The sequence below is a fragment of the Diadema antillarum genome, unplaced genomic scaffold (genome assembly GCF_040938485.1).
Source record: "Diadema antillarum isolate AM-2024a unplaced genomic scaffold, OU_Dant_1.0 scf00000030, whole genome shotgun sequence".
NCBI lineage: Eukaryota > Metazoa > Echinodermata > Echinoidea > Diadematoida > Diadematidae > Diadema > Diadema antillarum.
Window position 1 is genome coordinate 2,265,870 of NW_027270919.1, and position 14,755 is coordinate 2,280,624.

Consider the following 14,755-nt stretch of genomic DNA (forward strand, 5'->3'; position numbering starts at 1 on the left):
ATTCCGAAGGTTCGTTATTCTGAAGGTTCTTTAGTCCGAAGGTTCATTATTCCGAAGATTCGTTATTCCGAAGATTCGTTATTCCAAAGGTTCGTTAATCCAAAAATGAAATAGGGTTTGCTATTCCGAAGGTTCATTAATCCGAAAATTAAGTATTAATTCAAAAGTATGAGTAACAAGAGTGAAATAGATTACTGATAAATGTATTCAGATACGAGTCAACAGAGTTTAGATACACAGAGTGAATAATGTGGCCAGAATGTTCATGTTGTTTTAACCTGAATTTTGTTATAACCATGTTTATTAGAACCGCAGTGCACTGAATTGCATACATGGTGTATTATCAACAGATACCAAGCTACAAGAAATGTAACATTTGACAGGAGGCCAAATTCTATATGAAGTTTGACTCCTCTCCTGGGGATGATCGTCATCAATCTCACATCATTGACAGCACCAAGGTTGACTCATTAAGTGAATTTTGTTCTGTGGATCAAGAGAGTTTGACCCTTTACTATCTGGGGATTAACAGGTCACACATCTCTTGCTTCAATTATTTCTGTGGATCAAAAGAGTCTGACTCTTTACTCTGAGGGGATGGACTGGTCACATCTCTTGCTTCTGGTCTGCACAATGGTCGTATCTTTGTGTCGAGGTAGCGCTGCCGGTCGACAGACAGTCCTGGCGCTGGAATAGGCGGTGGAAGGGTCTTTGGGAGACTGACACCCTGCTTGAGAAGAAAGCATTTCTTTTCTTCACAGCTGGAAAATTCACGGCAGTACACTACTCCAGGCTCTGAATTGGAAAACCTTTGGAAGAGAGAGATGTGTGGAAAAATTGGCTTCATCTGCTTCATTTTCTACTCTAACTATACAGTCCATCAGACAGCAACAATTAATTCAAGACATATCGTATGATCGATGAATGACTGAACACTGTTCATCAGCTCTCTACTCAACTACTGTTAAACTTTAGCAACACTACAACTTTACATGGGTTAGCAATGGCCACTCCATCATTTGTGTGACAATAATATTACAAAAGTAAAAAGAGGCGCACCTTGTATGAATATTCCGCAATTCTGTCATAATCCCATATGTCCAGTTAAAAGAGACACACCATGCATAAAAATTACTAACTCATTCATAATCCTATATACATGATATACCCACAGACACCTTCAAAATGAACAACTAAGGACCTTAAAAACTGGAGTGTGCATCCGAGGTAGGCAAAGCATATAATACACACCTGAAGTGGTAGAAGGACTCAATGTCTTGGATAGGTTGGAAGTGAGGACAGAAGAACTCATCCCAGGCATAGCTTGGTACTTGTTGCTGCCCTCCTTCATCTCCCACTAATTGTGCGATGTTGATCCCACGAGAAGATGAAGCCTCAACGACTCCAGCAATGTCTGCCAGTGTGGACACGACTGACGAGCGAAACTTCCTTTTGAGCAGGCTGAAGCAGTACTGTGGGGCAAAGTTTGCATGGCCGCCCACCATGAAGTTCAGTGTGATGTCCTCGTGTAACCCACTGATACATCGCCAGGCCAGATACCACAGGAGAAATTGGTTCCGGGTCTGCCCTGATGGACTGTCACAGTGGAGACTCACCATCTTCTCCCCTAGCCCAAAATGCTGAAAAAAGTGGTGTAGATAGGAAAGAGCAGCAACAGAGTTCTTGGCATGTTGGACACCTTCATCAATGAGGAAGTTCACCTAATAAAATGGATCAAGACAAAAATAGAGAATGCAGAAAAAAATGCATTAAAAGACAGAATGTTGGGAAAAAATTGCATAACAAAATACATATAGCGCAATTTGCTCGTGTAGTAACCATGACTAAGGAGTCTCTTAAAGGGATGGTACAGTATTGGTGGAGATGATAACTGCGCTTTTAACTTTTATCGAGATACCAAGAAAACACTTATGATATAGTACAGAGCATACCATTTAAGAGGAATTCAAAGTTTATTTGATGAAAATCGGGTTTGGAATGACTGAAACATCCAAAAACAAAGTAAAACATAGTGATCGTAATAAAGTGTGGGTCCCACACTTTATTAGAATCCCTCTTTTTATGCCTCCGCAACGAAGTGGCCGGAGGCATTATGTTTTCGGGTCGTCCGTCCGTACGTCCGTCCGTACGTCCGTCCGTACGTCCCGTTTTGTTTTTGTTGATATCTCAAGAACCGTGTGGTGGTTTTACATCAAACTTGGTATGAGGGTATATCCTTGGGGGATAATACTTTGTGTGGATTTTAGGGTCACAGGGTCAAAGGTCAAAGGTCACAGGTTTATTTTGTGAAAAAAAAATTGAAATTTCATGTTTTTCTCCATATCTCGCAAATGGTTCAAGGTATCTTCATGGAACTTAGTATATATGCTTGTACCGATGGGCAGTGATTATCTAGGGAAGTTGGGGGTCGTGGGTCAAAGGTCAGGGGGTCAAAGGTCAAGGTCAACTCCTCAAAATATCACTACTTTCCTTAAAATGCAATAGGCTAAAGGTTTTTTTTTAAAACTTGATGTATGGCATGTATTACCCAATATATATTTTTTGGGAAGTTTCTTGCCAAAAGGTCAAAGGTCAAAAGGTAAAAGGTCAGTGAAAGTGCTAAATTGCACTTTTTCCTCCATATCTCGAAAGTAACTCAAGGTATCATCATGAAACTTACATATTTATGCATGTTCAACCTAACAGTGATTCTCTTTGGAACTGTGAGGTCAAAGGTCAAAGGCCAGGTTTAGATAATGCTATTTTCCCATTTGATACTGAAATTATACTTTCTCTCAATACCTTGAAAATTACTCAATGCATAAACTTATAAAAGGGTCAAAAGTCAAGTAAAAATCATCAGTTCCCCAAATACCTGCACTCTGACATTTTAATCATTCATCCAAGTGAACCTAGTTCTAGGAAAGTGAACATTCAGCACATTTGTGTCAAACCTGTCATTTTAATATTTTGCCAATTGTGTGAAACTGTCATCACACATTGTCAAGACAGTGTACTATAGACCTATTAGGAGAACCATGCATTATGGCGGAGGCATATCAGTAGCCGTAGCGATATATCTAGTTTGGATATCTCAGCCATTTCAAAACCAATTTTCATCAAATAAATGTTGAATTCCTCATAGAATCACATGCTCTTTCATATTTCATAAGAGGTTACTCATTATCTCACCAAAAAACGTTAGAAACCTGAAATTAGGTCTCAACCAAAACTGTACGATCCCTTTAACTCATAGGGTGCCATCAATATTATTTGAACAGCAGAAGTTGAGCACAGCGAAAAGAGCTCCTTTCTACAAGAGACCAACAAGGAATATCATATGACACCAAATAAATTTCATGTGGTCAAGGAATATCATGTGCCTTGACTCTTCAACATAAACCAGTCTAAAAATATGCATTTTATGGCATTCATCATGGCGATAAGCTAGTGAAATGTTTGACAATATAACAAAACAAATGATACAAAGAATTGATTAGACTATAAAACCCTGTGACAACTCAGTGTTTTTTTGGGTTTTTTTTAACAATATAGAGCACCAGTTGACTCGTGAACGGCCTCAATACCATCATGATGATAACAGAAAAGAAGACATGTATCATAAAATTCAGACCTGTTTGGGAATGCCTTCACAGTTGATGCCGAAAATACCGCATTTTCTGGCGCTCAAGAAGCCTGCAGGGCCAGAACGCTGGGGGTCGGCAGGATAGTGGAGCTGCTGGCTGAAGCCGAAACTGTAGTGCATCTTCCCAACACGAGAGCATGGAGAATGATGACCAAAATCAGCAGGGTCTGCCTGGATGCTCTGTTGTGCTGCTGTCGTCTCTTCCCTATAATGCTCAATGGCATTCTCTTCATCATCGATGTGACGTTTTAACAGCCTCCATACCTTCAACTTCACCTTCTCTGACTTGTTGGCAGTGCGCAGGAGAGCAGTCGAGTCCCGTTGGCATGTTTGGCAAAGGTTAGTTTTTTGTTTGGCAGTCACAATAGAGGGAACTAGGTGTTGCCAAACCTGGCAGAAGGTTTCGTACGGCATAGCTCGGGATCCTTTAGCAGATAGATTGGGTAGAACAAGGATAAGTTTAAGGTTAACAATAGAAGCTTAAAACAATATACTGTACATTGTAAATATCTACTTTAATTCTGCTGGTTTTATGGATGATGAATGTGTGGTCTCTCTTTTTTTTTTCTTTTTCTTTTTTACTGTATGTATACATCTCTTGGGAATAAAGAAAATGTGACTTTGAATAAGAAGCCTATACAAGAGGAATTAAGGGAATGGGATGAAAAAGATGTTTGACATAAATGATACTCAACTTAATACTGCTATGTGATCTATCTTATGCAAAGTCTGCAGTTTTAGAAACTACATGTAATTTTGCAAATGACTGACACAGATTTGTCCTTTCATTGGAACTTTTGAATACCTGCTTGTTTCAAAGTGTTATACATCTGCTGGCTTCCAAATTTTATGCGATGTTTATACAAAGATCACAAATTATCTATTGCACCGAGAATTAGCCAAATGTATTGTATTATGACTGAATGGGCATATTACTGCACTATTGAGGTATTTTCCTCTTGCATGTAAATACCACAGGTAATTCTTAACTCTATGATTATGAGAGTATTATCATATTATGCTCAGTCACATACACATCATACAGGATATCAATGTGAAAAGAAAAAAATAAAGCGTAATTGCTATTACATGTAAATAGAACAGGTCTCAAGTCATCTGTTGCTAACTTTTATGCCTTTCTATGACCTCTACAGTAATGCTGATATTGTATTTACATGCCATTAATTTTTCACGCTGAGAAGATCAAAACATATGTGATAGTGCATCACAAAATGAACAAAAAGTCGCACGCAGTGATTTTGTGTGAGGACTGAAAATAGGTGAAATGGGTCAAATTAAACCAATCTTGAGTTTTTCATACAGGTATTTTCTGAAAGAGCAAGTCTTCTACACTATGTTAGAGTTTTGGATCATAAAACAAACAGGAACTTATGTTTTCAGCAGTTTTTCTCAAATACTTTTTGGTGGAATAGTGTCATTAGGTGTTTCTCATAGAGCCCTCTTTTCATCTTATTAAAACCCTGTCCATACCCTTCACAGTCAACTCTAATAACTTTGTGAAGAATGATGCTACTGCATTGAGAGTCGGCATTAGTCTACAGAATGCATTAATGACGCATGCTCAATTTCACTTCAATCTAATAATCCCTTCATTGCTGTTACTCTGCTGGTCAACATCCTGTTTTTGTTCCATTCATCGCACAGCTAGCATGGCTTGGTAAAGATTAAGTGCTTGAAAAGACCCTATATTTCGGAACCTGCCTTCTCAGTTCACTCTTTCCAGAGTGTCCTTTTTTGTCCCCGCCGAACGAGTTCGAGCAGGGGACTATGAAACCGGCTCTGTACGTGTGTGTGTCCGTGTGTCCGTCCGTGTGTGCGTCCGTGTGTGATCAAAATGTTCAATTCGCTACTTCTCTGTCATTTATAAGCCAATTTTGATTCTGTTTGCTTTATATGATAGCACTACATGGGAGCTTTGAAACTTCTACACAGAATTTCAGTTGTGACCTTTGACCTTGACCTTTGACCTATATTGTACATTTTGCTACAAAATGCTACTCCTTCGCCATTTCTAACCCGATTTCGATTCCGTTTGCTTTATGTGATGGCACTAGGTGAGGGCTTCATAACTTCTACACAGAATTTTGACCTTTGACTTCTTTGACCTTTGACCTTGATTTTTGACCTACATTGTACATTGGCTACAAAATGCTACTCCTTTGCCATTTCTAACCCAATTTCGATTCTGTTTGCTTTATGTGATGGCACTAGGTGAGGGCTTCAAAACTTCTACACAGAATTTTGACCTTTGACTTCTTTGACCTTTGACCTTGATTTTTGACCTATATTGTACATTTTGCTACAAAATGCTACTCCTTCGCCATTTCTAACCCAATTTCGATTCCGTTTGCTTTATGTGATGGCACTAGGTGAGGGCTTCAAAGCATCTACACAGAATTTTGACCTTTGACTTCTTTGACCTTGATTTTTGACCTATATTGTACATTTTGCTGCAAAATACTACTCCTTCGCCATTTCTAACCCGATTTCGATTCCGTTTGCTTTATGTGATGGCATGTTAGGTGAGGGCTTCAAAACTTCTACACAGAATTTTGACCTTTGACTTCTTTGACCTTTGACCTTGATTTTTTACCTATATTGTACATTTTGCTACAAAATGCTACTCCTTCGCCATTTCTCAACCGATTATGATTCCGTTTGCTTTATGTGATGGCACTAGGTGAGGGCTTCAAAACTTCTACACAGAATTTTGACCTTTGACTTCTTTGACCTTTGACCTTGATTTTTACCTATATATTGTACATTTTGCTACAAAATGCTACTTCCGGCGGGGACATATATTACGCACCGCGTAATTTCTACTTTTCCTTGTTTCAATATTTAGATAAGTTAGAGTCCATTTGAATTGAGTTATACATCATTTAAAAGCTTAGAGTCTGCTCGTCACTAAAAATCCATGTCTGGCCACTTTGTGTTGGTTTTGTGATGCAGGGTCACATATATATTTGTGGGTTCTTGAATTCATGTTGCACCATTATTAACTCGTTCAAAGCGTATAGAGAAAATTGTGAAGATATTTTTGCGGGTTTTAGAATTCACGCTATAGCCAGATGTAGCGCGAAATACGCAAAAATTAATTTACCAGGAAAATTTTTGCATTTTCACTAATGCCTACTAGTACCAGTGCAAATTCTGATCAACATATTGTTGCGACAGGTTTTTTTTTTTTGGTAGTTTTTTTTTTAAACTCAAAAAGTAAGAATAGGCCTACAGCTGGAGTACCAAAAATAGATATGCCCTTTGATTTAGATTTCAACGTGCCTGTGCTAAATTTCATGCTAGAACAAAATTGAAGGTAATACAGTATTACTACAAAAGTATGGAACTTCAGAGATGCCTACCATTTTGTATACTTGCAGCTTGATACAGCTTGTACAAAGAAATCTCAGAAACCGAGCTTGGTAGGAGATGGATACCAGACGTCTTGCATCGTGGCATATGACCTGGCAGGAGAACAGCCGACTCCTCAGCGTAGTTTGTGATAAAACACACAGCATTTCTCCTGTCATCTGGGCTGAAGATCTCGGACCTAGCTGCTGCAGGCTTCCTCATCATGATCACCCCTCTTGCAAGGCCATGCTCCTTTATCAACTTCTCCAATCTATCCAGCTTTCTATAGGAGATCCTATTCAGAGAGAAAGAGAGAGAAAAAAAAAAGAACATTTAATTAGCAGTATCGCTGTGGTGAGTGGTATGGCTCCACCATCTTGGATAATATGCTTTCAATAAGTCTGAAGTACACATCTTGACAATGTGAGACGACATGCAAATTCACATATGATTTAAAAATTATTGAAATGACATGTTTCAAAGTTTGACTGCACAATCCCAAGTGTATTGGGTATTTGTATTCACATGCATGGTTTGGACCAGGGGCCCGTTGCATAAAAGTATACAATTATGGTAACTTTGCCATCCAATGGTAACTACCATGGTAACAATACTCAACCGCCAATCAAAATCAAGAATTCCATGGAAGTTACCATTGGATGGCAAAGTTACCACAATTGTAACTTTTATGCAACGGGCCCCAGGTCAAATGCAGATTGCTATCTTTTTGTATTGATTCAGACAGCAAGTGTTTGGGAATTTTAGCATTTTCATTACCCTTTGACCCCATGGTCAACAACTTTCTTCCACATTATCATATCTGGTAAGAACGGGAAACATCCGAATTTCATGGAAATAACTTCATAATGCATTGCAGAGACGCAAGGAAAATATTTTAAGCATTTTCCTCTTTTATTGGATGTCCTCTTTTATTGAATTTGTGTATGAAGCGGAGTTTCCTTTTGAAAGTTTACATAAATCATACCAGTTCATGAAGACAAACATGTCCCCACATACGTCTTTTCCACGGAAGAAATATCTGGTACAGACATGCTTCTTCTTCTCGTCCTTCCTGGCTGGCTTGGCACAGCCTGAAGATGCAGTGCAGGGCCGGCTAACACTCAGCTGGCCCATGAGAACAATGTCTCTTTGCTCCCTGGTGAGTGACAGCATCTGAAGTTGGTGATTGATGATTTCGTGGGCCGCAAGCTGCCTCTTGCATTTCCTCGCACACTTGCATTTGTCCCATGCATTCAATGCGCGCTCCATGATGTTATCACTTTGATCACTCCCAAACGCCCCAAGCTCCTCCTCCTCCTCATCATCATCATCATCATCATCGCTGTCCTGGTCGCCAGACTCTCCTTCACAGCCCTGACTGTCGTCGGAATCTTCATCCTCGCTGTCGCTCTCTACGACCTCACGGGTGGAAGTTCCTGGTCTACAGAAGTAGTCCAAGAGGACGTCTTTCCATTCTGCTTCAAGCTCTTTGCCTGCCTCATGCAGATTTGCAGCAGCAAGTCCTTCCACAGCAGCAGCCATTTGTCTTTCATGTAGCCAATCCGAATGACGTTCACATGATCCTTTCAAAGACATGGTAAGAAAAAATATATTTAAACTGCAAAATTGCACCAAAAAAAGTTTGAGATGCTATATATACTGTAATTCTTGAAAACTAGGAAAACAAGGCAGGAATGATGAATTTACAACTTCATCAACGGAAGTTACAAAAAGCCCTAATAGTTGTTCACAGAACACACTAAGATAATAATTGAAGTCAAGTACTGACATCACACTACACTGCTAACAACAAGTTACATTTTGTACATTCAAATGCAATACACAGGACCATTTTGCAAGAAGCAGCCAATTTTTGTTTTTCACACTATGGCTACTACCTCAATGTTGGGCAATTTGTCAATCAGTTGCAATAAAAACAACTTGATGACAGAATTTCATCACTATGTAAAGTCAAATTTCAGTTAGAAAAAAATAGATGATCGAAAACAAAAATTGCAATTTTGACACTCGTAACTTCCTCATTGTCTCATCACAAAATATCCAAATTAGAGAGCATATGACCCTAATGAGGTATTTTTCTAGGGCTGAAAAACAAACAATGGATTTAAACATTAAAGTTGCCTTTCATTAAGAGAACATTAAAAAAAAAACAAACAAGTACAGGTAGGCCTACCAGTACATCATGGAATTGAATATGCAGTTGCTGGCAGACTTTACAAAACAATGCATCAATAAATATCACCGCAAATCTGAATGCTGCCTTGTTTTGTTATTTTCCTAAGTTGCTAAAGACGCAAGGGAATAATTATTTTCCTTTCTGTTCAAATGGGAAAGCATACCTGAAACATTACTTCCATCTTGAGCAGCTGCTCCAGAGAGTGATTTCTGTGGGTCATTTTGTGATGTGTTGGTGACAGCACTCGTTTCTGAAGTCGGATTGGTGCCTTCAAAAATCATCATGTGAAGAAAAAAAAAATGTGCAAAGTACAAACTGCGCCTCAAATTTTTGTTGTTTTGTTTTGCTTGTTGTGTGAATTCTTTTTACAGTGAATTTGCCATCTTGAAGATATCTGTCAATAGTTTCTAGTTAAAGGGTGAGTACAGTTCTGGTCCGGGTGAGGATTTACATGTAGCTTTTAAAGGGGAAGGCTAGTAACTGATCAGTGGGAATCAGTGGAAATGCTGGGAGATGATTGTTCCAATCCTTATGGGATTCATTCAAGAGTTCATTTGTGTGAAAATGATTTGCTTCAGAATGGTCTCATAATCAAGTAATGTGCAGTTTAATGCTTCCAGGTTAGCGTCCCTGGTCAGTGACGGAGCATTAATCTGCACATTACTTGTTGAGACCGTTCTGAAGCAAATCATTTTCACACAACAATAGTATACAATGAACTCTTGAATGAATCCCATAAGGATTGGAACAATCATCTCCCAGCATTTCCACTGATTCCCACTGATCAGTTACTAGCCTTCCCCTTTAACGTTTTGCGAGATATTCAGTAACCACTCTATGAGATGTCAAAGAGCATGCAATTCTAAGGGGTACCGGTATCAAAAGTTTATTTGATGAAAATCAGTTTTGAAATGGCTAAGATATCCAAAAACAAGGTGAAACAAAGAGATCCTAATAAAAGGCGTGGCCTGTCACCTTTTATTATTATCACTTTTTTGGATATCTCAGCCATTTGAAAACCAATTTTCATCAAATAAGTGTTAAATCATTGGGACTTCTTAAAATTACATGCTCTTTCATTTTTCATAAGAGGTTTTTCATTATCTCACTTAGGAATGTTCAAAACATGAATCCCCACCTCAACCAGTACTGTACAGTCCCTTTAATATGTGTCACTAGATTACGTACAATTACAGTACTGTAAAGGCAAGGAATCACATCAATGATTTTAATATTCTTACACTCAGGTTGAGCTATTGCCTATGTTCTTTAATTTCACAGGCAGTCACAACAATTGTGCTAACATTTCTGACAGCTCATTGTACAAACTGTATCAAGGCAGTTAAGGCCTTAGGAAGCACATAATACTCTGTCTTCATCATAAATGATACATACAATCTGCATTTAATACAACTTCAATAGCAAATTGACTTACAAATGTACACCAACATGACAGGACCAGACCTCTAAAGAGAATGTTAAGAAAATTGTGTCAGTCATATCATAGGCCGACTAGGGTCTATATTTAAAAATGTCTTGCAGTTGCAGGATTATTTTCCATCCAGATGAGGTATGCAAGTACTGTACATTAGATGTACAGCTGTATTTCAAGTGTGCGGCAAATTGCACACTATTTCTTAATTTTAAAGGGGATGGCTAGTAACTGATCAGTGGGAATCAGTGGGAATGCTGGAAGATGATTGTTCCGATCCTTGTGGGATTCATTTAAAATTACATATTGTTGTGTGAAAATTATTTACTTCAGAATGGTCTCATATTCAAGTAATGTGCAGTTCAATGTTTCCAGGTTAGCATGCCTGTACAGTGACGGGGCGATCGTTTAATAACGATCACCCCGTCACTGTACAGGCATGCTAACCTAAGACCATTCTGAAGCAAACAATTTTCACACAACAATAGAGATATAATGTACTCTTGAATGAATCCCACAAGGATTGGAACAATCATCCCCCAACATTCCCACTGATCCGTTACTCGCCATCCCCTTTAATCGTAAAATGAAATAAACGGGAGAGGGACATTTGCTCCACCCCCACCTTCGGTTGCTTCACTATTGTACAAATTACTGCAGTTTCTTACTCCTCGAGTCCCAGCCATACCAATTCCATAGTCAATACCAGCTGGTCGAGGAACTTGGCATGTTTAGTTAGAATTAGAAACTATAGAGCCTATCTTATACTGGGAAAAATAAACAGCTAAATTTATATGCATGAGGCAGCCTTACCTTTTACCTTTGCATTAAATTCTAACGTTACATGTATTTTACTACTACTAGTAGTATGGTTGGGTGTTCATAATACCGGACACCTAACGTTTTTCTATCAATAGAAACGTGAAAAATCTCACAATTTGCCTGAAATTTTACTCACGTGTGGAGAAAATACTCCGGATTCACAAGCGTGCACTGAAAATGCGATCTGAGGTACGCGCTCTTAGATGGCGGCTTCGAACGCGTGGGGTGTCATTTTTTCTGCACTCAGTTGCCCTGCTCATTTCAAGCGACCACCCTGACAATACGTATAAAGAGCACTTAAATGCGTTTTTTCGACAGGCCGTTGGTTTTTTCTAGCCGTCATTTTTTCCCCAATAATATTTGAATATATTTTGAATCCTTCGATATTACTTTTGAAGGACTGTTTGATGAATTTGACTTGATTTTCATTAGGAAACTTTTCATCGTAATTGAAATAAATTAGATGAGTCGGTTTGTTTTTTCACATTCATTTCTCGTTTCTGCATCAACTCGTACGGTCGTAGCGGGCGACAAAATGTTTATGTCATGTCATGTGTATGTGTAACGTGTGTGCACGATCGTACAAGCGGCGGTGACAATTTTGCGGTCAAAATCGTCAAATTTATTACGGAAGGATACCGGTACTCTACATCTAACGAGTCAGCAAAGGTAGGCCTAGTTATATGTAGTTACACGATAAACCTTATTCGATTTTGCTAAATTTCGATAATTTAGAGGGAATACTTAGTTGTTTTCACCACATTTTACTCGGTAGCGTAGCCCAGTGAAGAATCGAACACCGTTGCGCGTAGTCCCATGCGCACATTTTCTTTCTGTACGCGCAATGCCATTATAATGCGCGGTCGGTCGTTATGGACCCGGTCGGTGGGTTGAACACCTACCATACTACTAACACGTTATAGGATAAAACTCTAGACCTATAAAACTAATAATTTGTAAGTAAGTTGCATGCCCTGTCACCTGTGGTTTTGCCTTTTTGCCGTTGGTGCACTAGCCACTACGGTTCAGGTGAAATTGAAATATCTTGACTCTAGTCTATAGATCGAACGTTTAAGACATGCAGTAACAGGGATAAAGTTCAACAATTCATTGACAATTGCCATTGCGTTGGCACCAAGTCATTTATACACAATTGATTTAACAAAGGTCAACAGTAAATTTACTCCCTTTGCCTTTGCATAAGGACTTGATATCCATTGACTGTCATGTTATGAGTCAAATCTTACTCCGTTTGTCTATATTTACCTTTAGCTTTATTGCCAGAGTGTTTCTGGAACTTTGCCTTTGCCCTTGCCTTTGCCTTTGCCTTTGCCTTTGCCGCCTTTGCCTTTGCCTTTGGCATGTTTGCAGCGCTCTGTCTGGTGTCACAACAGTCACAACACAGTGTAGCAGGCCTATTGCATGACACCTCAGCAGGCCTCACTGCGGTAACAACTGCCTGATGATGGCGAGTCAAAGAGTGGCGATGGCGTGGTAGAGTGGCACCGTACTCAGTAAATCAAATGGCTGCTGTAGGCCTACCTCCTATGCAAGGTGTGACTGTGTGGGATTTCTGGTGTTTGAGCTCGCACTGGGACGAGAAACTCTGATTTCGAGCAAGCTCAGTTGCTTGCCTGCCGCTTGTCTTGCTTCTCGGCCGGATGATCCGTCTCCAAACTCGGTCGACTCCCTCACTCAACAGCTGACTCTGCAGAAAAAGCAGATCACGTACACGATCGTACGTGTTGACAGTATGGGCATTGCACGGCGCTATCGCTGGCTAGCTGCACCCACATGTGCCACCGTGTGCCACGTGTGTGGGTACGAGTTAGCTCTCTGGCGGCGGCGGGGCTCCGAGAGGCGCCCGCAGAGAGTCGATCGACTGAACACGGAATTTGAACACACCGCTTAATATTTCGCGCATGCGCCTTATAGATGCTGTGTGATGCGAAGAGCCGAAAAGAGAATTTCATGTATTTGAACACGAGCTTTTTCGATGAAAAATAAAAATTTTCATACATTTTTAATTCAGGGACATAAATGTGTTTCATCCCTACGGCCCTCCAGTTCGTTAATATAATATTACATGTACTTATAATGGAAGATATGGGTGAAGTTATCAGGTAAAACCTGTACATCTTTAATCATACTACATGTACCACCAAAGATCCTAATAACTATATTAAATGTAAAAATGATGATGGTGATAATAACAGTAGTACTGTAGTAGTAGTAGTAGTAGTAGTAGTAGTACTAATAATGATAATAATAATGTAGTAATGATAACTAGCCTACTGCTACTACCACAAGTGTACTCTGGTACATGTACTACTATCACACTACTGACACCACTACTAATAAAAAAAAATAATAATCTTACAGTGATTCACACACAGTTTACATACTATAAGACACAATTAAGCAGTAAATCATAACAGCTATTCATTTTCTTTCATGCAAGGGCAAGACGGATACAAAGTTATGTTTTATATATGTATATAATTTGAGAGAGAATATATATATATTGTGACGAACTCGCCTTCTCGTCGTGAAGTAAGAGTGTATTTGACTGTCTGTACAAATGCCTCCGCGAGCCGTGTCAGGATGGCCGAGTAGGCGGGGTTCGTTTTGTTGCAGTTTACAACGATCCCTTTAAATTATTAAAACTACTACAGTAGTCTGTATGCTACCGTGTATTATGTTGTGTCAGAAGCAGCTCACCAACACAAGCGGCACACATACCAAGTTCAGCATCACTTAAAGTATGTCACTCCCAAGCGTCACTTGTAGAGGATGTTAAATTGGTACACTTATTTTGTTACCAACTGTTACTACCAATTCTTGCTACCAAGTTCTGCTACCAACTTTTGCTACCAACTCAGTCACGCTAACGTGGAACACCTTTCACAACCATATGGTGGCACAGGCATCGTTGATGGCACGGGGTAAAGTGCTATATCGCACCGTTACCAACTTCCTCAGGCGACGACTGGAACTTGGATTGGGCACAGGGCATATGCGACAAGTCACATTACCACTATTCCCGAAATCCATCGGCGACTGTTGGAACTTGGATTGGGCACGGACTATGCGACAAGTCACATTACCAATATACCCGGAATCCAATGGCGACGGCTGGAACTTGGATTGGGCACGGACTATGCGACAAGTCACATTACCATTATACCCGAAATCCAATGACTTGCTAGTTGGTCTTCTCAGGAACATGTACCACCACTCTCCAAGCTGTTGTATCGTGGTAGAACACTCAAGAAGACACAATGAA

General features: G+C 39.6%; 2 protein-coding genes across 2 annotated transcripts; both read right to left on the reverse strand.

Annotated features, from left to right (window-relative positions):
* Window positions 1–496: 496 nt before the first annotated feature.
* LOC139740360 (uncharacterized) lies at window positions 497–4,060 on the reverse strand. The gene is made up of 3 exons (XM_071650957.1): window positions 3,635–4,060; window positions 1,252–1,721; window positions 497–809 (listed from the first exon to the last, which is right to left on the reverse strand). Exons 1-3 carry the CDS (start codon window positions 4,058–4,060, stop codon window positions 554–556), a joined length of 1,152 nt encoding a protein of 383 aa, XP_071507058.1. The 3' UTR covers window positions 497–553.
* Window positions 4,061–6,980: 2,920 nt separating this feature from the next.
* Window positions 6,981–9,569, reverse strand: LOC139740810 (uncharacterized). Its single transcript, XM_071651385.1, has 3 exons — window positions 9,379–9,569; window positions 8,004–8,601; window positions 6,981–7,313 (listed from the first exon to the last, which is right to left on the reverse strand). The coding sequence occupies exons 1-3, from the start codon at window positions 9,497–9,499 to the stop codon at window positions 7,016–7,018; spliced, it is 1,017 nt and encodes a 338-aa protein (XP_071507486.1). The 5' UTR covers window positions 9,500–9,569; the 3' UTR covers window positions 6,981–7,015.
* Between the last annotated feature and the right edge of the window lie 5,186 nt (window positions 9,570–14,755).